This window comes from Nomascus leucogenys, chromosome 15 (genome assembly GCF_006542625.1).
Source record: "Nomascus leucogenys isolate Asia chromosome 15, Asia_NLE_v1, whole genome shotgun sequence".
In the NCBI taxonomy this organism is placed as follows: Eukaryota; Metazoa; Chordata; class Mammalia; order Primates; family Hylobatidae; genus Nomascus; species Nomascus leucogenys.
In genome coordinates, this window is record NC_044395.1 from 44891309 (window position 1) to 44918912 (window position 27604).

General features: G+C 36.0%; 1 protein-coding gene across 1 annotated transcript in view; it reads right to left on the reverse strand.

Annotated features, from left to right (window-relative positions):
* Nucleotides 1-27604, reverse strand: part of NAALAD2 (N-acetylated alpha-linked acidic dipeptidase 2) — a 57073-nt gene that overhangs the window by 12103 nt on the left and 17366 nt on the right. The window contains exons 6-16 of the mRNA XM_030828881.1: nt 26428-26614; nt 21835-21928; nt 20742-20840; nt 17052-17137; nt 16656-16775; nt 16468-16550; nt 10890-10953; nt 9775-9842; nt 5715-5806; nt 3267-3357; nt 1204-1468 (exon numbers count right to left, since the gene is read on the reverse strand). Of these exons, the coding sequence (XP_030684741.1) occupies nt 1204-1468; nt 3267-3357; nt 5715-5806; nt 9775-9842; nt 10890-10953; nt 16468-16550; nt 16656-16775; nt 17052-17137; nt 20742-20840; nt 21835-21928; nt 26428-26614 (1249 nt within the window). The remainder of the gene's footprint in view (nt 1-1203; nt 1469-3266; nt 3358-5714; nt 5807-9774; nt 9843-10889; nt 10954-16467; nt 16551-16655; nt 16776-17051; nt 17138-20741; nt 20841-21834; nt 21929-26427; nt 26615-27604) is intronic.

The following is a 27604-nucleotide window of genomic DNA, read 5'->3' on the forward strand; positions in this document are numbered from 1 at the left end:
CTTATACACACTTATATCTCCCAGGTAATAACATAGTACTTGGTACACAGTAGAAACTCAGTGCATATTTGATAATTTGGGTATATACTAAAAATATGTGCCCTTAGAATAATAAAAGACAATGTTTGTAATAAAACAGTAATAATAGGTAATATTTAATGAGCACTAAGTGCCACCCACCACAGCTTCTATATATTACCAAACTGAATCTCCACAATGATCTTTGAATCATGATATGTCCTTTTTTATCTTTTAATTATATGAAAGCTAACACATAGAGAAGTAACTTTCCCAAGGTCACACAACGAAGAAATGGTAAAGCTAGTATCTGAACCAGGCAAACTGCTTCCAAACTCAATCCTCAATGCTACTACATACACTACATTATGATTCATCCTTGCTGTATAGGAGATGCACAGTGCAGAAGAGCAACCACTAAACAGTCATTAATAAAAGGAAAGAATACTTATAACCATGGAAAAAATGTTTCATATAGACAAACACTAAAAGATATATGCAGTAATAATCATTTTGTTGACAATAATTAAAAATACATATGAAATAGAACTTGTGGCTTTCTCAATCTTTTACAAATAATATTACATTTTTCTAATATTGTTTCTATAACAGTAAATTTTTTTTTTTTTTTTGAGAAGGAGTCCTGCTCTGTTGCCCAGGCTGGAGTGCAGTGGCGCAATCTCAGCTCACTGCAAGCTCTCCCTCCCGGATTCACACTATTCTCCTGCCTCAGCCTCCCGAGTAGCTGAGACTACAGGCGCCCACCACCATGCCCGGCTACTTGTTTGTATTTTCAGTAGAGAAGGGGTTTCACTGTCTTAGCCAGAATGGTCTCGATCTCCTGACCTCGTGATCTGCACGCCTCAGCCTCCCAAAGTGCTGGGATTACAGGCGTGAGCCACTGCACCCGGCCAGTAAAAATGTTTTTAAAGGCCGTAATACAGGAAAAATGTTTACCATCCCAATGTTTGTGGTAATAACTCAGCCATAATGGATTCATTCTATACATGCCAGATTAAATCAGATTATTTAATAGGTATTTGTTTAAAGTTTTTGTGTAGAAGTCAAAATAAGTAAGGCAAATATGTATTCTAGGATGAAACAATATCCATTGATCATCATAGGAGATAATATCTTAAAGCTCTAACTTAAAGACTGTAAAATATCTGCCCAACTATTTCTTACCAAATGATACTCCATGGTCTTTCAATTGTTGGTCATGTTTCTTAGATAGATTATAGATACTTGCTGCATAGTTTTTCAAAGCTTCTGCATAGTCTTGAATATTGAAAGGAATGATTTTAGAATCCACAAGCTCATATACCAGTGCTCCTCGTAATTGAGCCACACAAAGTTGTTTTTTAAATGTGGGGTCATAAAATTTCTCTACCAATTCAAATGTCTCATAAATTGTGTGGTACACTGGGTAGCTGCTGTACTTATCTGTTTTCTGAAAAAAAATGGAGGCAAGTATAAACATTAAATATTCAAGTTATAATATTTCTATGTAAGCATAAAAATAACTATAGAAAAAATACAACCAGCTAGGCATGGTGGCTCACACCTGTAATCCTAGCACTTTGGGAGGCCAAGGCAGATGGATTGCCTGAGCTCAGGAGTTCAAGACCAGCCTGGGCAATATGGAGAAACCCTGTCTCTAAATAAAAATACAAAAAAAAAAAAAAACACAACGACAACAAAACAAACAAACAAACAAAAAACCAAGAAAAAGAAAAAATACAACCATATAACACCCTGAGTTTTACTACAATGAGGCAAAATGCTAATAACGAAAACACTATAGCCAAATATTCACTGGTTTTAAAAATGTTCTCATTATTTGTTTTATAATTTATGTAATCTTCATTCAAAATGCTACACCTTGAACATTCTCCTTGTATCTTCGATAACTAAAATTAGGGAATACATATTCAAATTGCACCTCAGCATAGTTCAAAGTTATCTATCAATTGATTGGTAAAATAAAAAGGTTCTGAGCAGCTAAGTATACAGCTTAAGGATGATTTATTTAAGTAACTTCCCTTCCTTCTCAAGCAGTGTATATCTAAATGTCATTTAAGCTTTATTACATAATTAAGGTACCATTATGAATATGAATTATTACACAGTAGTATCCTGTATAAATATTCTTTTAGTTTCTTCGGTCTGCCTATTCTAATTTTAGTTTTTACCATTTGCCATCTTGTATGGCTATCGTTCTTACTGCTGTTAGTATCATTAAAAAGCAATCCCCTTATCAGTCCTTCTCCTTCTATCTAATTATCTGCTTCTAATCTAAAGTGGTCTTAGAAACCAGATAACTTTGATCAAATTACAGAAGACAGAATATAAAAGTGAACAGGCCTCGAAAAAGAGTTAAAACACATCTTTTATGTATTAATTGTAATGAATGTAAGCATTCTGAGTTTATCTATTTTGGGTTACTCTGGAGTTGCTTTTATTTCTTTGTTCTTTGTTGTATTCTGAATAGTCACATTTGCAAGTGATATACATATAATGGGCAAGCAATTGGTACTGTACTTAGGTGTACTGTAATTATGATTTGAAGATTGATTAAAATCTATGACAAATCTGTGTCTGCTACTGTAATCTTCAATTTGGTTTATGAAATAATTTATAACATTGATGAGCAAAGATGGTATATATTGGTTATATTCAAGTACTTGCATATCATCAGGATGTCTGTGTAACAGTAGTGCAAACCAGTCAGTGCAGAACAGAAAAGGGGATGAAATTAAAAGAGAAACTTGCTTTATTTCCCAACCAAGAGCCCTTGACTCAGGTGACAGGCAGAAGTGGCAATATGAAGAGGAGCTACCGACAATAATGAATCTTACCCTAATGCTCCTGTTGACCAAAATATGTTCTCTAACTGCATTTATCCTCATGAAAAGTACATCAGAGCCTGCAAGACTAGTCTAGAGAATGAGAGTTTTCTGACAAATCAGGAAAAGGATGTGAACTACTTAGTACTGATAACCATCTAAGTGTCTGGCATTACTCTGTGAATTACCATTTAGTTGATTAACCCTAACAATAAAATTTTCACAAAATTACTCAAATTACTTCCTCGTCCCTCTGGAAAGTGACATGCAGTCTATCTCTATCCCCGGGAACTCTTCCCAGGCCACATCCACCAGGTGTCTGGTGCCAAACAACTTAGTGACATTCTTCGCCAAAGGACTGTAGGTGAAATGTCATATATTCAAAATGATAAAATGGCTTACCTTATTCTTAGTGTAACGGGCTCTGCCTGAAGCAATTCCAAGTCTCTGAAAATAAGCTTCAAAGTCACTTCCAGATCCCAGCTTATTGATTCTAGATGTAGAATGTAATCCACACACACACACATAAACAAGTAAATGATACAAAGTTAAATAGATGAGACAAGGAATCCTGCCCCAAGAATAGCAAGGAATTATATATAACATTTATAAGAATTTAAAAAAGGTCAACCACCCTCAAGACATTTTCCCATAATCTGCAGGAAAATTGCTGTAAAATTAAAAGTAATGCTGAAAATTAAGAATAATCGTAAAAACTTCAAATACTTTTGCACCAACCTATAACAAGAATTGGACCGTGCCACCAAAGACTACATCTTGTGATGATGCTCTTCATCATATTTTCAGCATTTACATTTTTGTTTAGAGGGGAAAACAATGAAGACGTGGGCTCTACCCTCAGAGAACTATCATCTAGTAAGAAAATTGCCATGAAAAAATCTACTTTTAAAATCACAAAGAGGCTGGGCGCAGTGGCTCACGCCTGTAATCCCAGCACTTTGGGAGGCCAAGGCGGGCGGATCACGAGGTCAGGAGATCGAGACCACGGTGAAACCCCGTCTCTACTAAAAACACACACACACACACACACACACACACACACAAATTAGCTGGGCGCCTGTAGTCCCAGCTACTCAGGAGGCTGAGGCAGGAGAATGGCGTGAACCCAGGAAGCGGAGCTTGCAGTGAGCTGAGATCACACCACTGCACTCCAGCCTGGGCAACAGAGTGAGACTCCATCTTAAAAAATAAATAAATAAATAAAAATAAATAAATAAAATCACGAAGAATATAAATGTGCCTTATTTCATTTTAGAAATACATCTAATTATAATTTATTTCTTTGCATAAGATTAGGAAACTTCTGTTGATCTATCACATATATATGCATATACATAAATAAGAAGACATGAAAATTTTTAGTAAAATAACAGTAAGACATGAAAGCAGAATATAAAATTGCATGTTCATTAATAACATAACTGTTTATTTCCAAACTATTAGGTTAGTAGATATGTTTTTGAGACTGACCTCTTCAATGTTTTAGAAATCATTTTTGTATTTTACTATTTTTGTTGAATTGGCATGTGAAACTTCTATAATGGACCCACATTCAAACTTTCACAAGACTGATTTGAAATGAGGAATAAAGCTATAAACTGTTACTATTATTTGCTTGTACACGTTGAGTTTCCCATATGAAATGCTTGGGACCAGAAGTATTTTGGACTTCAGATTTTTTTCCGACTATGAATATTTACATATATGCAATGAGATATCTTGGGGATGGGGCCCAAGTCTAAACATAAAATTCATTTATGTTTCATATATATATCTTATATACATAGCCTGAACTTAATTTTATAATATTTTAAATAATTTTGTGCATGAAACAAAGTTTGTGTTAAGTGCTATAATGTGTGGAATTTTCCACTCGTGACGTCATGTTAGTGCTCAAAAAGTTTTGGATTTTGGAGCACTTCAGATTTCAGATTTTTGAGTTAAGAATGCTCAGCCTGTATTAGAAATGGCACTACAGTAGAAAACAAATATATACTTATTACATAATGTTTAGAAAAAAAATAAAAACAAATATAAAATAAATTTAAGAAAGCTGCTGCAGCATGAATGAGATGACATAAAAAATAAAATAATATTTATATAAATTCTAAATCACAGGTAAAGATATAATTCGGTGGGTATTGATAATGTTCCTTAACAAATTTACAAGCAAATAATCTAGCATTTGTCTTTTCATCATTATCATCTGAAGTTATATATTAATACATCTGATACATACCTAAATGAAATTTTAAGCAAGAATGCCAACTAATGGCTAATAATGTAGTGCAACCATTTTGGCTAAAAATTTGCAAAACTAGATTTGTGCCCTAATATAGGCTGAAAGACTTCATGTGCTGGCTAATCAGCAAAACAAAACTGGATAGAAGAATTCTTTTTTTTTTTTTTTTTTGAGATGGAGTTTCACTCTTGTTGCCCAGGTTGGAATGCAATGGCACGATCTCGGCTCACTGCAACGTCTGCCTCCCAGGTTCAAGCAATTATCCTGCCTCAGCCTCCTGAGTGACTGGGATTACAAGCGCCCGCTACCACGACCGGCTAATTTTGTATTTTTAGTAGAGACAGGGTTTCGCCATGTTGGCCAGGCTGGTCTTGAATGCCTGACCTCAGGTGATCCACCCACCTTGGCCTCCCAAAATGCTGGGATTATAGGCATGAACTACTGTGCTCGGCCAGGAATTCTTTATTATCTTTTCTTGACTCAAATTACTGATGAGACACTTGAGAATTTCATGCTTGGAGAAACAAGAGGCAGAGGGGAATTCATAATTTATTCTATGGTAGGAAAGGTGCATACCAGTAACTTACCTAGGCAAATTTTTATTTTCAGGTGAAGGGTCTTTTTCCAACCAGCTTTCATACAGTGATTTACCCTCAAACCCATCATCAGGGCTGGGGATCTAGAAAGAGAAATCAAATACTGGAAATTAGGGGTAGAAGCAATTACATTTATGCCAAAATAAAACTATATATTATTTGTCATCAGCTTCTACTTTTAATGACATATGTACATACATATATTTATACACGCGTATATATATGCTTATTTATAGAAAAATTATATTTTTGCAAATGGCAAGAAATAAATCTAGCCCAAATTATTTTTTATTCATGATGCCTACCTGTGTTGGTAATTTGCCATGTACCTAAGATGTAATTTCCTGCTTATTTGGGTAAACTTTTACATAGAACTTAAAATCTTTACAAATGCCATTTTAATGTTTGGCAGCTTAGATTTCTTTTAGTGGGAAGACACTGGAGAAAACTTCAGATACAACATTTGCTTTTGTAAATTATTTTTGCCTAATAAGACCTATAAAGAGGTCTCAGAACAATAGAGGTGACATAATTTCAAGCTCAGCTTCTTAACCAATAAGTCTTGGTTTTGCAGGGCAGGCAGGGGTTAGTGCTGGGACTATTCTTTTAGACAGTCTTATTATGTTTAAACAAAGTTAAAATTTTATGGATTTTTAAAAAAACTCTACATAACCTCAGATTTCTACTTGGGAATTTTAAGAGCTCGTGTGTTTGCGTGTGTGTGTATACATTTTTATTCCTTTCATTAAAAGTACATTTACAAACTTATACTTGCCTTGTCTTTTGACACTCTAAGAAGAGCAGAGCCATGTGGTGAAAACATTGTGGACTGTGGAGTCAAATTGGTCTATTTTAAATCTAGACTGCTACACATATTGACTACATTTTGTTTGCTTGTTTGTTTATAACCGTGATTTGCTCAAAAATAGACCCAAGGCAGACCCTACTTCAGTAACTGTGAAAGCATTATAACTTGGTGTATTGGTTCCCTTCTTTGAACCTTAGTTTTCTCACCTGTAAAAATGGGGATAATGGTACCTTTCTGAACATAAACATCTGATATTTTCTCTCTGGCCTTTACACAGAGTTTGTTATTCTAACTTCTGTGCCACTATTCTTAAAAACTTTTCTATAGATATTTACTAAGCACTGAACTCAGAAAAGAGATGCGGAAACAGAGACATAGTCTCTACCCTCTTGGACCTCACAATGAAATCTAATTGGGGATACACACACCAAACAAATTTTGTAACACAAAATTATGATCAGCAGTTTAAAAGAAAATATCAAAGTGCTATAAAGAGATGTGGGGATGAGAGACAGATATGTCTCCAGGTAAGGCCTTTCTGAGAAAATGGTAATTAAATTTAAGAGCATCTAATAAAGATGGTGGATATTGGCACGTTTTTGAACAATTTCCCTGTTTCAATCTCATCCCACTTATTTAGAGGCACAAATGTGTTGTGTTTACTGATAACACAAGCCCTCATCAGCCTTCAAGTAGAAGGTAACAGTGGTGAATCCGCTCCCATCCATAGAGTAATGGTAGGGCTGGGAAGTGGTCACTTGCCCTTAGCTTAGTATGAATGAGATGATACTTTATGACTGCATAGAGGGTCCACAGCTTAGAAATAGTCTTGGCACTCCACACCCTTCCTCACCAACATGAGGCAGCTGCAGAGATGTTCTGCTCATTTCTAGCCAGCTGACTGGGTTCTACTCTCTACTCTGCTCCTGCCAATTAACGGTGGTTGAGAGAGGTTCTGTTCCAGTTCCTACATCCTGCTTGGATTGAATTCCCAGTAAAATCCTCTTCATTTCCTGAATCATACTGTCTCCATAGTAGTGCTAATCAGAAATCATGTCCCATTGGCCTAGAAAATCCAGATCAGTTTTCTTTCTTTTTCTTTTTTCTTTTTTCTTTTTTTTTGTCAGGATTTCTATGGCTTACACTCCTGGGCTCAGGTGATCCTACTGCCTCAGCTGGAACTATAGGCATGTGCCACCATACTCGGCTAGATCAGTCTTACCTCAGCTATATGCATTGTCAGAATTGATAGCCCTCCTCTTATTTAGCAACACTTTGCCCCATTTCTTGCTCCATCTGGCAGCTGCCCTTCTCTCCAAGCTCAGCCTTGTCTCTCACCCCTACACTATCCTGACATCACCAATATGGCTTGACTATTTGTGCTAACACACACTAGGGATTAATAAAATTGTAATAACCAGTTTACAGGAGAGTAAAAACAAGTCTCCTTTGTCTACTGGGTCTTAGTATGCCCATAGATAAGAATTTATCTTTGTACAAAGGGGCATAGACATCAACTTCTCCCTTATCAACCAACAGATTCTTATCATTCCTGACACGATCGCCAGGGATCATCTCTCTAGGACAGCACAAATTATAAATTCCTGTTCCAAAAAGGGTTCTCTCACTAAAGATTTTCTTTTCAGCTTACTTTTAGATAAGATGCTTTTATGGAACATTCCAATGAAAGGATCAAAGACATCAGCTACCCAAGATGGTGAGAGCATTGTGATGAGGAAAATGAGAGAAGTTTCATTTGGAAAACTAGTTTTTAAAGACATGAACAGTAAAAAGAGAGGGGTAAGATTAAGGGAGGAAATATTAATAGTACCCAGAGAGAAGTGATATCTACTTCATATTTTTATCTAAGGCTGACATTGAAGCAAACATTTCCACAGGTAAATTCCTTGGCAAGGAACTATTTAAATGATGTTTGGATTCTTTTTTTTTTTGAGTCTCGCTCTGTCGCCCAGGCTGGAGTGCAGTGGCGCAATCTCGGCTCACTTCAAGCTCCGCCTCCCAGGTTCACGCCATTCTCCTGCCTCAGCCTCTCCGAGTAGCTGGGACTACAGGTGCCCGCCACCACGCCCGGCTAATTTTTTGTATTTTTAGTAGAGATGGGGTTTCACCGTGGTCTCGATCTCCTGACCTCGTGATCTGCCCGCCTCGGCCTCCCAAAGTGCTGGGATTACAAGTGTGAGCCACCGCGCCCAGCCCACAGATATTAAATGAGTAGATTATTTAAGTTTTAGAGATTCAGAGTCCTTTAGATTTTAGAGTTTTTAAAATATCTATAACTCATTTAGTTTTTATAAATTACTGGGAGATTAGGAAGCCTGCAGAATTATTTCCATTTTGCCTTTAGACTTGCAACTACTTAATGTATTCACTACCATGACATAAAACAATGAACAACCTTGTTAGAAATTCTTTAATGATTTCTCCATAACAGATTTCTGAACTCCTTGGCCCATTTGTTATGCCTCATTTCTTACCATCTTTCCCAACGCCTTTGGCTTGGCCATGCTGAGCTACCTTCAGATCAGGAAATATGTTATTTTATACCTCCACATCTTTTTTAGATAGTGTGTCCTCTGCTTAGAATGCCCTCTCCCTTACTTCTACATCCCTTCATTTGACAGTCCAAACATCAGTGACTCTGCAAACCTCCTCTTATGCTCCTCAACTTCCCCCAGCCACCCCAGGATTTAATATTCTCTATTCCATAACTGTGGTATCAAATATTCTAGTGAATTCTAATTCCTCATTTACCAATCTGTGTCCTCTCTAGATTACAAAGTCTTCGAATTCAGTGACCTTGTCCCTTTATCACTATTGCTGCTATAATTCATTTTATAGAGCCTGACATATAGTGATCACTCAATGAATATTTGTTGAATGAATGAATGGGTAGCTAAGACAGTTTTTGAACCGTATGCCTTTCTATTCCAGCTCAGTGTTCTTTCTGCTATATCAAATACCTCTTCCAGATAAATACATGTTACAACTATTGACACAACTATTAATAAGAATATTACTAGAACAAAGAAGCTGGTGATAATATCTTCTTAGTTATGTCATATAGGTAAATGGCATATTAAAGATTTTGTTTTGACTTGTTTACCTGATTCTATTATGTTCTCTCACCAGCTTAAAAATAAGTACCATTAATTTAGAGGGGAACACATGTTATTCATTTATCCATTCAAAAGAAAACATATGAAGACACATTTCCTTATATACCTCTTTTGTCAGTTTATACACTAATTGGTAAAGAAGGGGAGTACAGTCAACTCTGAGAGTATAATTGCCTGAAAAATAAATAAGAGACAGAGTATTATTTCATACTTCTAAATGAAATCCCATTTATGTTTAATTCTTTGTTTTCTAATTTTAAACAAGATATAATGATCTTCAAATCAAAGATTTTATTCCCAAAGAATAAAACAGGGTGGAAATAGTTCTTCAGGAGTGAGAGAGGCTGCACCAAATATTTTGAATAGAAGAAGGTCTTGGTGGACTTTGGTTGCTAAGGCAGCAGCTCTCACAGTGATTATAAGGCTCATTCTTACGGCAGCATTTCTTAGGGGCACTTTGGCAAAGTAAGTGGTAAGTCTGTAGCATTAACTTTTTACTTGTTTCATTCTATGCAATAGTATATATCAAGATATTAGACAAAGCCACATCAGTAATTATTATGTTCTAACATTTATTTAGAAATAATCACAATGCAGTGAAAGCCTAGAGACACAAATCTCTTCATTTTCTGAATCATACTGTCTCCATAGTAGTGCTAATCAGAAATCATGTCCTGTTGGCCTAGACAATCCAGATCAGTTTTTCTTCAAGAGTCAGGGTCTCTCTATGGCTTACACTCCTGGGCTCAGGTGATCCTGAGCCAGATTCAATGGGAGTTTGTAGTTCAAAAGGAGTGAGTACACTTACTTCAAATTTGTTACAACAAATACAGGAAATATTTCTGCACAGAATATTCTGTAAAACCTTTCTTCTGAACTGTTTCAGCCAAATTCCATTAATATCTTCATCGAGAAAATATGTGGTTAATACTAGAGTTTTAAGTAGTAATTTAATATAAACAAATAGTAAATATATGAAAGAAATTAAAAGCAATAGCTTAGTTATGAATCATATCAATTCATACCAATCCTAATTATTTTCTCTGTGGCAAAATGAAAAAGGTATTACTGAGGCATCTCATAGGAAGGGGATATCTGAGGCGCTTAACAAGTTAGAATTTATAGTCTTAATAGATGGTATTCTACTCAACAATAAATAAAAGTTACTTGAAATGAAATTTCCTTTCTGAAAATTTTACTTCAAATCGAAATAAAACTTACCTTCTATAGATGAATCTGAGTTGATATAAGCAATGCTTCTCTCCTGGAGTATTTTGACATTCTCCTGTAGTTGAAGCAAAGTTGTTACTTAATTCACATTACTTACAGTTGTGAAAATGTAAACAAAATAAGCAAATTAATTTTGTGGAAAAGCAGTTTACAAGTATCTTTCAGAATTAAATAGCTAGGTCCATCTGTGACCCTAATTTCTGAGAAAATGCAGAAAACCAGTTGGTTAACAACAACAATTATGCAATTAATATAAGAATTAAGGATACTATGAAGCAACAGCTACTGTTTATAGCAATAGCAGAGAGCCCTAAGAAAAAAAAAGTATTTTCAAAGTGTGATTCCTCAATTCCCTGCATCAGACTATGCAGGGATGTGGCTCCCATATCCTAGGGCCCTGCCCTAGATCTACTGAATCAGAACTTACAGTGAGGCTAAAGTGAGGCCTGGAAATCTGTACTTTATCATTTTATTTTAGAGACAGAGACTCACTCTATTGCCCAGGCTGGAGCACAGCGGCACGATCTGAGCTCACTGCAACCACTGCCTCCCAGGTTCAAACAATTCTCTTGCCTCAGCCTCGGGCATACCCGGGATTACAGGTGTGTGCCACTGTGTCCACAATTGGTGGGTTCGTCTCACTGACTTCAAGAATGAAGCCGCGGACCCTCGCGGTTAGTGTTACAGTTGTTAAAGGCGGCATGACCGGAGTTTATTCCTTCTGATGTTCGTATGTGTTCGGAGTTTCTTCCTTCTGCTGGGTTCGTGGTCTCGCTAGCTTAGGAGTCAAGCTGCAGACCTTCGCGGGGAGTGTTATAGCTCTTAAGGCGACTCGTCTGGAGTTGTTCGTTGCTCCCAGTGGGTTCGTGGTCTCGCTAGCTTCACAAGCGAAGCCGCAGACCTTGGCAGGGAGTGTTACAGCTCATAAACGCAGCGTGAACCCAAAGAGTGAGCAGCAACAACATTTATTGCAAAAAACAAAGCTTCCACGCTGCTGAAGACGACTGGAGCGGGTTACCACTGCTCGCTCAGGCAGCCTTTTATTCTCTTATCTGGCCCCACCCACATCCTGCTGATTGGTCCATTTTACAGAGAGCTGATTGGTCTGTTTTACAGAGAGCTGATTGGTCCGTTTTGACAGGGTGCTGATTGGTGCGTGTACAATCCCTGAGCTACACACAAAAGTTCTCCACCTCCCCACTAGATTAGCTAGATACAGAGTGTGGATTGGTGCATTCACAAACCCTGAGCTAGACACAGGGTGCTGATTGGTGGGTTTACAAACCTTGAGCTAGATACAGAGTGCTGATTGGTGTATTTACAATCCCTTGGCAAGACATAAAGGTTCTCCAAGTCCCCACCAGATTAACTAGATACAGAGTGCCGATTGGTGCGTTCACAAATCCTGAGCTAGACACAGGGTGCTGATTGGTGTGTTTACAAACCTTGAGCTAGATACAGAGTGCTGACGGGTGTATTTACAATCCCTTAGCTAGACATAAAGATTCTCCAAGTCCCCACCAGACTCAGGAGCCCGGCTGGCTTCACCCAGTGGATCCCACACCCAGGCCGCAGGCAGAGCTGCCTGCCAGTCCTGCGACGTGCACGCGCACTCCTCAGCCCTTGGGCGATCGATGGGACCCGGCGCAGTGGAGCAGGGATCCGTGCTCCTCGGGAGGCTCCAGCCCTGCAGGAGCCCGCCACGGCGGTGGCAGGGAGGGGGCAGAGGGGCAGGCTCAGGCATGGTGGGCTGCAGGTCCCAAGCCCTGCCCCACGGGGAGGCAGCTAAGGCCCAGCAAGAAATTGAGCACAGCAGCTGCTGGCCCAGGCGCTAAGCCCCTTACTGCCCAGGGCTTGCAGGCTGGCGGCGGCTCCGAGTGCAGGCCGGCGGCGGCTCCGAGTGCAGGCCCACCGAGCCCACACCCACCCGGAACTCACGCTGGCCCGCAAGCGCCGGGCGCAGCCCTGGTTCCCACCGGCGCCTCTCCCTCCACACCTCTGGGCAAGCTGAGGGAGCCGGCTCCGGCCTTGGCCAGCCCAGAAAGGGGCTCCCACAGTGCAGTGGCAGGCTGAAGGGCTCCTCAAGCGTGGCCAGAGTGGGCACCAAGGCTGAGGAGGCGCCGAGAGGGAGAGACGGCTGCCAGCATGCTGTCACCTCTCACCACGATGCCTGGCTAATTTTTGTATTTTTAGTAGACACAGGGTTTCACCAGGTTGGCCAGGCTGGTCTCGAACTCCTGACCTCAGGTGATCCACCTGTCTCAGCCTCCCAAAGTGCTGAGATTACAGGCATGAGCCACCGTGCGAGGCCGGAAATCTGTATTTTTTTTGGAGACAGAATCTTGCTCTTTCGCCCAGGCCACAGTGCAGTGGCACTGTCTCCGCTCACTGCAAGCTCCGCCTCCCAGGTTCACGCCATTCTCCTGCCCCAGCCTCCCCAGTAGCTGGGACTATAGGCACCCGCCACCGCGCCTGGCTAGTTTTTTGTATTTTTAGTAGAGACGGGGTTTCACCATGTTAGCCAGAATGGTCTCGATCTCCTGACCTCGGGATCCGCCCGCCTCGGCCTCCCAAAGTGCTGGGATTACAGGCGTGAGCCACCGCGCCCAGCCAATCTGTATTTTCTAATAGATATAACTGGCAATTGACTCTTACATACATTGAAGTTTGAGATCCATTTATAGAGTGGATACCCAAGTAAATTTATCATTTCAAAAGTGAGAAATATAAAATTTCTATTTGTTTATATTTACTATGTATATGAAGTGAAACAATAAAGAAGACAAAAAATTAGAGAGGAGGCATACATTAGGACAAAAACAAGACTCTTTCACTCTGTCTCTCACACATGCGCACACACACACACACAGAGACACAGATTCAAGAAAGATAAAGCAAAGCAAGACTAACGCACTTACACACAGAGAGCAACATGCTGAGAGAGCCCTTCACCTCTCTTTCTAGCTTGTTAGCTTTCTAAAATATGTTATAGTAAAAACATTTAAAGCTGTGTGTGGTTATGGCACAAATAAAAACTGTCACCTCTTTGCACTTGCCTGCATAGGCCAGGTGATAGTTGACTCCATTACAGAGAAATATAAAATCTGAGTTTCCATTATAACAGATTTATAGTGAAAATAAAGAAGATTCCTTATGTGTATTTAAAGAAGGTAAGCATGCTACTGAATATAATCAAGAACCTGGCACAAAACTGGAAAGTATATTGAAATTGCCTCTTAATGCACATGTTTATAAATTAATGCAAAACATTTTTATTATTTTATATATTAGATTTCTTTATGTTCAGCTGCTGAAATTTAAAAAACAGATGCATGTGTTTATATGTGTTTATACATGTATCACAAGAAATCACATGTTTCTAAATCACATGTTTCTAAAAGCAAATGACCTCACCCACCACAGGGGCAGGGGGAAAAAAAGATAATGACCTGAACTAATAAAATTTGATTCATCAAATTAATGTTATAGTTTCAAAATGCATATTAATAATACCAATGTGAAAATAACAAGTCGCAGTGTAAATGTAATCAACAAAGGATAAGTGATACCAGACAAGTAACTGTGAGTGGGATTTTTACCCCCTCTATATTTGTTTACTTCATATTATTCCTATTATAGTACTTTAAACTAATGTAAGAGAAAATGAGTTAGGAGGAAAGCATTTTTAAAACTAAACACAATGGCAAGACAGGTACACCATATTTTAAAACAGCTCTATAAAATCTGGACTTATAAATGATAAATAGCAGATGGAGGAGGGAAGGTAAGTACTTATGTAGTACACCTACTTAGAAATACTACTAGACCCAGCAATCCCATTACTGGGTATATAACCAAAGGAATATATCATTCTATTATAAAGACACATACACACATATGTTCATTGCAGCACTATTCATAATAGCAAAGACATGAATTCAACCCAGATATCCATCAATGACAGACTTAATAAAGAAAATGTGGTACATGTACACTTTGGAATACTACACAGTCGTAAAAAAGAATGAGACTATGTCCTTTGCAGGGACATGGATGGAGCTGAAGACCATTATCCTTGGCAAGCTAATGCTGAAACAGAAAAATAAATATCACATGTTCTCACTTATAAGTGGGAGCTAAATGATGAGAACCCATGGACACATAGAGGTGAACAACACACACTGGGGACTTTCAAAGGGTGGAAGATAGGAGAAGGGAAAGGGTCAGGAAAAATAATTAATGGGTACTGGTCTTCATACCTGGGTGATGAAATAATCTTTAACTAGTAATATCGCAATATTAGTTTCATAGAGTCTCAAAAATTACTACATTTGAGTTATAGGTTTAACATTTCAAACCAGGTTTTTCAAAATTCTCTCTTCACCTAGTTTTTAAAATAGTTTTTCAAATAACTTTCAAAATGATATACATGTGAAAAACTAGGTGAAGTTAAGGGAGGGGTAAAGATGAAGAGAGAAGGGAGCCAACATTTATTGATCACTTACTGTGTGGATTAAATGAGTTAAAATGGGTAAATCACATAAGCTACTATAAAGCTCAATAGAAACATTATTACAATTATTATTGTTATTAATACATGACAACACTCTTCTAGAAAAGATGTGATCACAAATTGTGTGTTTACTGAGCTTAGTCTTACAGAAAGAGTAAAAGTTTACCACTGGGTCAAGGCAGGCAGGAAATGCCAACTAGAGAAATCAGCTTGTACAGAGTAGTTGAACAGCGTGGCAAACCCCCACGACACAGTTTCCTATGTAACATACCTGCACTTGTACCCTGAACTTAAAATAAAAGTTAAAAAAAGTATGTGCTTACCTTTTACATTTAAGAACTTAGAGATTACTTGACAGAGAGACTAAAGGAAGAAGTTGGAAGAAAAGGGCCCTAGGAGAGACACTTAAATATAAATAATTAAGAGTCAATGACAAATGACAATCATATGTGAAGAAGAAAAACCCCACCTATGAAATTGTAAAGCAGGTCAATTTTTTAAAGTAATTCAATTTACAGAATTACCACTTTATACTTAACAATGAAGCACATCTCTGTTGTAAATGCTAAAGTATACTTATGGTTGCCATTTTAAACGGAATCTGTAAATGTGAAAATATAGTCAAAATGTGGCCATCTTAATAGAACATCTTATATTTTCTCCGATGGAAGAACTCTAAAGAAACTTCAGAAACTTGAAAATTAGCTCTAAGCATCTGTATCAGTTTTTAGATAAGTAAATTATCTTATCAAAAACATCTTGTTAATTTTGATTATTTTCTGAGCTTACTGATTTTTCTTATTTTTTATAAAACAAATACAAATGGCAACGAAAATATTTTGATGAGACAATAAATCTGTTTGCAGTCTAGTAATAAAAGGTTATTGCCAAACTGATGTGAAAGTAAAAACAAACTATTTCTTAAATTGTCTTGAGTCGTTCTCCAAATGAAAACCATGTTAGGTAATGGAATATATTTTTGATCATCCTGAGATGCATACATATTTGTTTCCTGTTGACCAAAAAAATAATAAGAACCTTCTTTTTCTTATTTACCTCAGCCCATTCTGTGGAACCCAGAAGTCCAAATTCTTCTGCATCCCAGCTGGCAAAAATGATAGTTCTTCTAGGTCTCCAGCCTGTAAGAATTGTTAATACACATGGTTAGGTACAACTTCCTAAAAAATAAAAGAAAATTCAGTAAGTCACTTTTTGTCATCAGCCAGGAAAGAAAGGTTGTTTACCTTTACTCATCAGTTTTCCAAAACTCCGGGCAATTTCTTGCAAAACAGCAACCCCACTGGTTGGATCAATAGCTCCAAATACCCAGGAGTCCCGGTGACCTCCCAGAATAACATACCTGTCTGGAAAATAATACGTTCAAAAAACCTACAACTTTGAATACATTATAAATATTTGTAATTTATGTTTTTAAAAAACATCCTCTTGCTTGAGTTTCCTCTGTAGAAGACAAGAAACACTGTAAAGTAAAATCTTCTTTTAGACTTGTACAGTTTTCTTCAAAATTTAGTAGTTTCAAATCAGCCAAAAACCCCAAATCAATTGTTGACTACGATTTATCTTTACTTACTCTTTCATTTTTCTAAAAACAAAATGTTTTAAAAAATTACGTGACTCACCAGGTTCCACAGATCCTCTGATAGTTCCAATTACATTGTAAATCCTTGTAATTTTATTGATGTTATGAACATGCATTCTAACCTTCCTAGAATTTTAAAAGGAATAAATTACTTAGTACAGCAAATTATGTTTTTGTACAGTGTTTCATTATAAAAAACTATCTTCATAATAGTGTTTTATTATGAAAAGCTGTGCAATAGCATAATGGATTTTCATATCTCTACCAGCTAAATTCAATAATTGTTAACACTGTTGAAGCATTTGCAAGTAAGGTACAGACATTATGCCAATTTACTTCTAAGCACCTAAGCATGCACCTTGAAGTCAAATTTTAAAAGCTATCTATTTTATATTATTTTCTCATAGCTAAATTGTTATTTATTTAAAATTCAAAATATTCTATTATTCAAAATGTCATATTTATTCTAAAATGTAAAAATATACCCCAGTTAATTATGAAAACAAAGAAGAGAGCCCATTACATAATAAAGAAAAAAGCATAAGCATATTATTTAAATGTATCTATTTATATTTATATTAAATCCTAGGTTCAAAAATTTTCTTCATGATTATGGAAATGACATGTAAGTTTAAGAGCTGGCTTAGTGCCACCTATAAAAAACATAAAAAATTCTGTTGTTAAATAAGAATTTGGGAAGCTCCTGCTAAAATGCACAACTACGTAATGAAATGTTTCTAGGCCATGATTGTTGATTCTGATTTGGGTCAGGCTTTTAAATATTCATTCATGAGTTACAATCAACCAAATTAGAAGACAAGGGAAAATACAATCAAACTCAGCCAGACAGAAAAAAAAAAGTTATCACTCACATTTTATGAATCCAAGATGACATGGAAAAATGCTACTTTTCCCCAAGGGAACAAAATTAATCATCTTTTATTCTAAAGGTAGGGAGACGTCCGTTGTTTCTAGTTTGTGATCGTTTTTTAATGGAAGAATGAATAAGCACCCGAAACTTGCATATTGTTAAGAACAAATTCTGGCTTCCCTCACCCCCACCAAAAGTATACTGTGCTTCTGATATTTAATCCATTTGCAATATTCAACTAAAAGTACCTCAGAGGAAAACTAATCAATGAGTTTTTTTTTCATTTTAAGGCATTAAGTAAATGATTTCTTTTTGCTACCGACAGATGAAAATTAATAGCAAAAAAGCCGAAATATTGTTTAGCGTGTGTTTCTAAAAATATGAGCCTTAGATATATGATGAGTAAGAAACCCAAATTCATCCGTATTGTGTCATTAAAAGAAGAAAATTAAGTAAGGAAAAATGCAACATATAGGGAATGGAAAAAATTGATATTAGTCTAAACAAAAACATAGGCTATCTGCTAAGATTCTCAAAGAAGCACATCTACATCTTTAAACCTACGTCTTTCTCATTTTTAGTGTTTTTGAGCTCCAGAAGAATATTTATTTGTCCTATTATTACTTCAAACTCATCACGTTTCGAATAAACTGAACTCTAGAATGCAGGCTCCACAGGGAGGAGATTTTTGTCTACTTTGTTCACTGCTGAATCCCCAGAACCCAGAATGGTTCCCAGGGCATAGGAAATGCTCAAGAAATATTCATGAAATAAATGAATATAATCCTGTAAAGAAAAATTGGGAAAAATTTCTGTTCATCCATTATGGTCCACTTTACCTGTCAGTGTCCTTAACTAGACTGTTTTACAGCCCTATAAAGAGAAGTTAACTTGTAGAAAAATGATAGTAATGCAAATAATTCAAATCCACTGAAATGCACAATCTGTCTAGCGAAGGTTTGTGTTCCTTTCCTCACTGTGGAAGATTTTTGGAGGTTCCACTTTGAGGTAAAATGGATTCACTTTGCAGAACCAGGTATGGGCAGCTTAAACCAATTCTTCGTATCTTCTTTTGGCTCTCACATGTAACTTCTAAACAACAGTAGAAATTTAACTTTGCTGATACTCTGTATCTCTAGCTTTATTTTTTCTCTACTGATGTTGTGTTTTATGTTTCTGCTTTGCTTAGGGCAGATTAAATTATTCCTCATTGGTAGCAGCAATGATTTGGAGTTGGCCTTTATGTCTTGTCATTTGATAATATCTGTAAATGGATTAATGGATTTTCAAGATCTCTGTGAGGTGAGACATGAGAGAATCTAGTTTTTAGTTTTGTTGTTGTTTATTTGTCCACTCTTGAGTTCTAACCAATAGAGAATTCTATGCTCACAGTGAATGAGCACGGCTATTTTATATCTAGACCTAGGAATGTTTATGTTTTTGAGTTTACTCTTTAATTGTGACTAAAATTGTAGAACTGAAGTTATATGTTTTCTCTGTCTGTATGTTTATGTTTGTAAATCAGAAAGGGCTTTACGTTTCATTGAGTAAATTACATTTTCCTTTCTCTGGAGGGCATACACAAATTAGATAATAAAGTCTCTTAAATTAAAAGAGCACTGTTTGGATTTAATTATAAACACATATAAATCAAACATTTATAAACTTATTATAAAACAAGGAAATTGAACTTCTAATACTTTAAAATTTCTGTAATACAAGAAATCCTACAGAAACTAAAAAATATTCTGAGAGTCCAAACTCACGTAGTTAAGGGTAAATTGTTAGCAAAGAAGAATGATTTAATAATTTTGGTTTAATAAAAACAGCTATATGCACTCTGATTTATCAGCATTACATTTCTCTCTCCCATCACATTTCAGGCAAATCAAACTTCTTGAAGTTCTGATCATGCCATGCTGCTCAACTACTCTGTACAAGCTGATTTCTCTAGCTGGCATTTCTTGCCTCCCTTGACCCAGTGGTAAACTTTTACTCTTTCTGTAAGACTACGCTCAATAAACACACAATTTTTTATCGCATCTCTTCTAGAAGAGTGTTATCATGTATTATTAACAATAATAATTGTAACATTAATTCTATTGAGCCTTATAGTCTTATAGTAGCTATGTGATTTATCCATTTAAACTCATTTAACCCACACAGTAAGTGATCTATAAATGTTGGCCCCCTTCTCTCTTCATCTTTACTTCTCCCTTCACTTCACCTAGTTTTTTTTTTTTTTTTAGATGGAGTTTCAGTCTTGTTGCCCAGGCTCAAGTGCAATGGCACGATCTCGGCTCACTACAACCTCCGCCTCCTGGGTTCAAGCGATTCTCCTGCCTCAGCCTCCCAAGTAGCTGGGATTACAGGCATGCACCACCATGCCTGGCTAATTTTTGTATTTTTAGTAGAAATGGGGTTTCTCCATGTTGGCCAGGCTGGTCTTGAACTCCCAACCTCAGGTGATCCGCTTGCCTCGGCCTCCCAAATGCTGGGATTCCAGGTGTGAGCCACCGCGCCCAGCACCTTCACCTAGTTTTTCACATGTATATCATTTTTAAAGTTATTTGAAAAACTATTTTAAAAAATAGTTGAAGAGAGAATTTTGAAAAATCTTTGAAATGTTAAACCGATATTCAAATATATTAATTTTTGAGATTCTATGAAACTAATATTGTGATGTTACTAGTGAAATATTTCAAAATTTCATTTGTAAGTACTTCTTAAGTAATGTAAAATGGTTGTTTAGAAAGAGAAAAAGAGATAAGCAAAATATCCCTAGCAGAACAGTTATCTTGACATGTTTCCATTAAAAATATAAAACTTTTTCAGACTATTAAAGTAATGCAAAATTACCTGAAAGAATCACTCCCTGTAAAGCCAGGTCCGATACTATAACTCACATTAAGGGCTCCCTTCCAACTCTTATCTGGTAGAGCGATTCCTCCCAAGTAGCTGACAAAATAAAATGAAAGTGACAGAAAAAGGCTACCACAATTTCTAAGGAGAAATTTTAAAGTTTGATGACAGTATTTCATTCATATATATAACAAATATTTGTCCTTTACTAAGTGCCAGGTACTGTCAAAAAGCCCGCCCTTTGTGGAGCTCATTTCCTAGCGAGAGAGCCATACTGAAATCAGTAAGTAAAGTACATAATATGTTAGTGATGAGAGCAAAGAGAAAAAATAAAGTCGTGATGGCAAATGGGAAGTCTATCTCCTTATTTTTGACCTTAATTATTTATGTGGGGACTTACTGAATCCAAGATATCCTAAATATAGGAAATTAATGACTGCATTAAGGAGAAGAAATGTATTTGTAAAAAAGCTGCTGATTACATAGTAGGCACCCACAATTATCAAGTTGTAATACTCATACAGGCATTTAAAAATGGGAGTTGGGGGATATGTAAAGAAATATCGGTTATAGAATACAATAATTGTTTACTGTATTCTAAATACGGTGCTAAGTATTTTACACATATGATCTCATAATAACCCTATCAAGGAGAAACAGTTACTAGACTCATCTTACAAATAAAGAAACTGAGCCGGAGAAAGTTTAAGCAACTGATCCAAGGTCATACCTCTAGTAAGTGGGGGGCATTGTCATATTCTTATCCTAGACGTTGAATATAAATATCTAATGAATACCTATGAAAATTCAATTGCTTGAAAAATCTCAAATCAGAATTATCTTAGGACATAGCTTTGTATTTGAGAATTTCATTTGTAGCAAACACAGCGATATTTGATTTTTATTTCTTAGTCACTAAAATGACTACTTTTATGAAATGAAAAGATAGTATACTCTGTTATTCCTATTTCAGGAGTTATTTAGTTATAAAACTACGTGTTTAACATAAGAATGCCATATTGGTTTTCAATGAGAAAATAGACACCTAGTGCAAAATATCTTAATCTCATATCCAACAAGAAAACTATACCGTAATAATATTTCTGCATCATTATATCCAATGGGTTGTACAGGTATTTGGGGGATTCCCACTCCTTCTTCAACATCAAGTCTGAAAGTGTATTCTAAAAAATCAAATGCATAAAATGAAAACAATTTAAAAATCTGAGCAAGAGATATACAGGGATTTTTTGCATTACCGTTGCAGATTTGCTATACATTTGCAATTATGCCAAAATTAAAAGTTCCTGGCCAGGCGCGGTGGCTCACACCTGTAATCCCAGCACTTTGGGAGGCCGAGGTGGGCGGATCGTGAGGTCAAGAGATAGAGACCATCCTGGCCAACATGGTGAAACCCCATCTCTACTAAAAATACAAAAATTAGCTGGGCGTGGTGGCGCGTGCCTGTAGTCCCAGCTACTTGGGAGGCTGAGGCAGGAGAATTGCTTGAACCCAGGAGGCAGAGGTTGCAGTGAGCCGAGATCACGCCACTGCACCCCAGCCTGGTGACAGAGCAAGACTCTGTCTCAAAAAAAAAAAAAAAAGTTCCCCAAAAGTCAGACAATTGTTTTACCTAATACATCTTGTTTAATAAATCATTTACATTTTAAGGTAATGTTAATTATAGAGATGACAGTTTTCCAAATTTGTTTTGACATTTCATATAATTTTCTTGACCTTTACAAGAATATTTTATTTCCTCAAGGATCTCTTGAATCTTTCTTAGAGAAACATTATTAACCAGATGCTTAGAAAATATGTCCCAGATTCTGAAACTATAAATAATTGGAAAAAACCCAAGAGAACATATGCAATCTTGGGAATAAATGAGAAACATCTTTTTCAAATAGTAATATATTATCATTCAAGGAAGATTGAAAAGTATTGCCAGCCTTAAAACCTCATCGGAACTTTGACTTTCAGCCAAGATAGAGTTAAAGGGACCAAATTTACCTTCATGCCTGAAACACCTTATTTTTTATTCACCTTATTTTATGAAATGAAATACTTTAAAAATAATAAAACATGTAAAATAATAGCTTTATCATGAGATTTTTATTATGTAAGTAGCTTCATGAGATAATTGACTGCTGAAACAAAATTTTAACAATATAATTAGATAGTAAATCAGTAAGTATATAAGACTTTCATAACACTATTAACTAATTTGACCTAATTGACATTTATAGAATACTCCAACCAAAAACAGAATATACATTCTTTTCAAGTGCATATAGAATATATACTAGAGAGACCATATTCTGGGCCATAAAACATGTCTCAGTAAATTCTCAGTATGTTCTCTGACCTCAGTGGAATTAAATTAGAAATCAATATTAGAAAGATACCTAGAACATCCTCAAATATTTTAAAATTAAATAACACATTTATAAATAAACCATGGGTCAAAGTAGAAATGAAAAGGGAAATCAGAAAGTATTTGGAACCAAATAAAAATAAAAACACTCAGCCTAGGCAACACGACAAGACCCATCTCTAAAAGTAAACATTTTAAAAAATTAGCTGGGCGTGGTGTCACATGCCTATAGTTCCAGCTACTTGGGAGGCTGAGGCAGGAGAATCACTTGAGCCTGGAAGTTTGCAGTTACAGTGACCTATGGTTGGACCACTGCACTCCAGCCTGGGTGACAGACAGAGTGAGAGTGGAATCTTGTCTCTAAAATAAAATAAAACCACAATATATTAAAATGTGTAGGATACAGCTAAAGTAGTGCTTATAGGGAGGGGTATAGCACTAAATAATCCATCTTAGAAAAAAAGTTAAGTTTCTGACAAATGACATCAGATTCCACTTTCAGAAACTAGAAAAAGAACAAATAAAGGCCAAAATAAGCAGGAGAAAGGACATGATAAATATCACAGCAGAAATCTAAGAAATAGAAACTGGCTGGGTTCCTGATGGCTCATGCGTGTAATCCCAGCACTTTGGGAGGCCAAGGCAGGAGGATTGCTTGAGTCAAGGAGTTTGAGACTGGCCTGGGTAGCATAGCAAGAGCTGTCTCTATTTAAATTTAAAAAAAGAAATAGGAAACAAAAATAATAGTAAAGATAATCAGTGAAACCCAAAGTTAGTTATCTGAGATCAATAAAACTAATAAACTTCCAACAAGACAGATCAGGACAAAAGGAGAAATGACTAAATTGCTAACATCAGGAACAAAGGAGAGAATATCACTCTAGTACCTGCAGACAGAATAGTAAGAAAATATTATAAACCACTCTATGTTCATAAATTCAACAAGTTAGATGAAATGGACAAAAATCTTTGAAAAAATGCAAACTACCAAGGCTCACTTGAGAATAGATTACATATATATATATATATATATATATATATATATATATATGAAATTCAATTTGTAGTGAAAAACAGTTCTACCTAAAACACTTCAGGCCCAGATAGATCCCTGGAGAATTCTACCAAATATTTATAGACAATATTGAACCCATTCTTTATAAACTCTTGCAAAAAAGTGAAGATGAAATGGTTCCCAACTCATTCTAAGAGGCCAGCATTTCTCTGATACCAAATGACACAAAGATATTACAAGAAACTAAATCTACAGGTTAACATCCCTTATGACCATAGCCAGAAACATTCTTAAGAAAAATATATCAAAAATTCAACAATATATAAAAGGATAATACATTGTCACCAAATGGGATTTATTTTAGGATGACAGGGTTGGATTAACATTAAAAACATCATGTAATTTAACAAAAGTAAATGATAACATATGATCATCTCTATGTGCACAGAAAAAACATTTGGCAACATCCAATATACATTTCTAATAAAAACACCCCGTATATTGAGATAGAAGAAAACTTCCTCATTGTGACAAAAGGAATCGATAAAAAACCTAGAGCTAACATAATATTTAACAGAGAAAGACTGGATACTTTCCCTGTTGGAACAGAAATAAAAAGCAAGTATGTCTGTTGTAACAACTTCTATTCAACATTGTACTGGAGTACTTCTATAGAATGTATATGAAAAAAAAGAAAGAAAAAAATGTCCTGGAGGGTCTAGCCAGTACAATAAGGCAAAAAGAAGAAAGAGACAAAGAGAAAGAGAGAGAGAGAGAGAGAGGAAGGAAGGGCATGTAGATTGAAAACCAAGAAATAAAATTATCTTCATTTGCAGATGACATAATCATGTATGTAAAAATGCTGATAGAAGCTACAAAAACCTAGCAGAATCGATGGGTTTAACAAGTTTGCAGGATACAAGACCACTGTATTTCTTCTAGAAATAGAATAATGTTTTCATTTCCTAGTAATGAAAAATTGGAATTCAAACTTTACAATAGCATAAAACTATGAAATGTTTGTGGATAAATCTGACAAAAGGTATGCGTGATTCATATGGTGAAACTATAAAACTCTGCTGAAAGAAATTAAAGAATGCAGTTATATTTTATTTATGGATCAGAAAATTCAATATTGTTAATTCAATTCTCCCAAATATTGCCAATTCTCCCCAAATTGATTTATAGATTTCATTCAATCTCAATCAAACTCCCAGGAGGCTTTTTGGTGGAAACTGTAAATTAGTTCTAAAACTCACATGGAAAGGACCAAAATTAGACACAACGTTTTGAAAAATAGAAGAGTTGTAACCTGGAAGTCATACACATCTGTTAGAACGTAGAATTGAAAAGACTGACATACTAAATGTTGGTGAGGACATAGCAAATAGAACACTCATACATTGCTGTTGAAATATAAAGTGAAACAACTTCAAAAAACAATTTAAAAATTTCTGTAAAAGTTAAATATCCAACTAACCATCATATTCAGGCATTTCACTTCCAAATATTTCCCAAAGAGAAATAAAAGAACATATACATACAAGGTCTTGTACAACAACTGTTCATTACACCTTTATCTGTAATAGCCCCCACACTGAAAGCAATCCAAATGTCCATCTACAAGTAAAGGGATAAACTGTGGTATAGCCATTCAAGGGAATACTACTCAGAAAAAGAAAGAAAAACTATTGACAAAGATGCCAACATGGACAGATCTCAAAATAATCATGCTGACAGCAGAAAGCAAGATGAATGGTTGTCTAGCGATTGGATGAAGTGGGAAGGAAGAGTTGGGAGGGTGGGAATATAAAGAGACGAGAGGAAGCTTTTTTGAGATAATGGGTATGTTCATTATTTTGATTGTAGAGATCATTTCACATATGTAAAACTTCCAATTTTATGTTTTAAATAACACAAAAACTCATTTTTTTTAAAAAAGAAATGTATGATATAAAGGATACAATCCATCGGTAACTCAGCAAACCTAAGTTGTCATTTGTTAAAAGGAGCATTACTTTAGGTATGAGGATCAGTATTTCTGAACTCTAATAAAGGAAGAAGGAGAATATGAACTGAGTGTTTACTCCCCATGCCGACATCTCATGAAAATTTAAAACTAAAACAACACAAGAGCAAATGTTTTAAAATTCCTAGCAGCAGTAATCCAAAATGATATAAGTGTACTCAATTTTAGTTTTATATTATTGTGAACATGGTTGCTTGTATTCCTTCTAAAAGGGCAAGGAGTATCTTTGCAAAATTGGTGGACTGATAGACTCATCCCTTACCTTTTGCTGGATAGCCTGGAGTGAGTGGGTCACCAGCACCATTCAAATTTAACACATTTCCTCTCTGAGCTGCAGTTCCAGGAAGATTCCATCCTTTGGGATATGGCTGTACCTCAGGAGCAAAGTAGTCAGCTGGATCTGAGTACAAGATGATTCCTATGGCCCCTGCTAACATGGCATTTTTAACCTGCAGGGGCAGTGTGCAATTCATAATGCAGATATGGCAAATGGTTGACTTATTCATATAAGAAAGACATTAATTTAATAATGGAAGGATATTTAGACACTGCCTTTTACCATACAATTACACATTCAGTTCTCTCGGCTTTGAACACAATTTCCCACCTGTTAGACCTAACAGACTTCCATTATTCCATGGAATTCTAAACGAGTTATCATTTCTTCTGTGAAACATTCCTATTACAACCTGCAACTGTAGAATTAATGTCCCTTCTTTGTAGTTCTATATTTTCTATATTATAGGATAGCTCTTAATGTATTAAAATATCTTTTAAATGTCTATCTCTCCTATTAGGCTGAGGGTGTTTTTGAAAACATGAACCATGTCTTCTTAATTTTAAACTACTGCCCTGTAAAATCTTGCACATCACAGAGTAAGCATTCTACAAACATTTATGGAACTAAACTGATTTAAAATTGTATGCAGAGCAGTCATATTTGTGAAAAACAGCCGAGGGTTTTTGTAAACATCTTTCTAACAATCCAAACTGGCCAAGAATAGGAAAATATACCCTGTGAGATACTAAATTCTTCTTCACCAAAAGTATTGTAGCAGAAGATGGATAACAGTCTTGATTCATAAAAATGCATTCCAATATTTAGAGAACACCCTGTTATATCACTAAGAGTACAATCTGTCACAACTTTTTGAAGGAAAATTGATGATGTCTATCAAAATTTTGAAAGAATATACACTATTATTTAGCCATTTAATTTCTATGAATCTATACTACAATAATCTTCACACAAATTTCTGAAGCATATATGGACAAAGATGTTCACAATGAAATTATTTGTAATAGTAACAAATTCAAGATAAGACAAACATCGTCAGTAGTAGAATGGTTAAATAAATGGCTTGTCAATTCTGTGAAATACGATGCCAACATTTAAAATAGGAAGGTAATTAATAAGCAGTTGTATAGAAATTACTAAG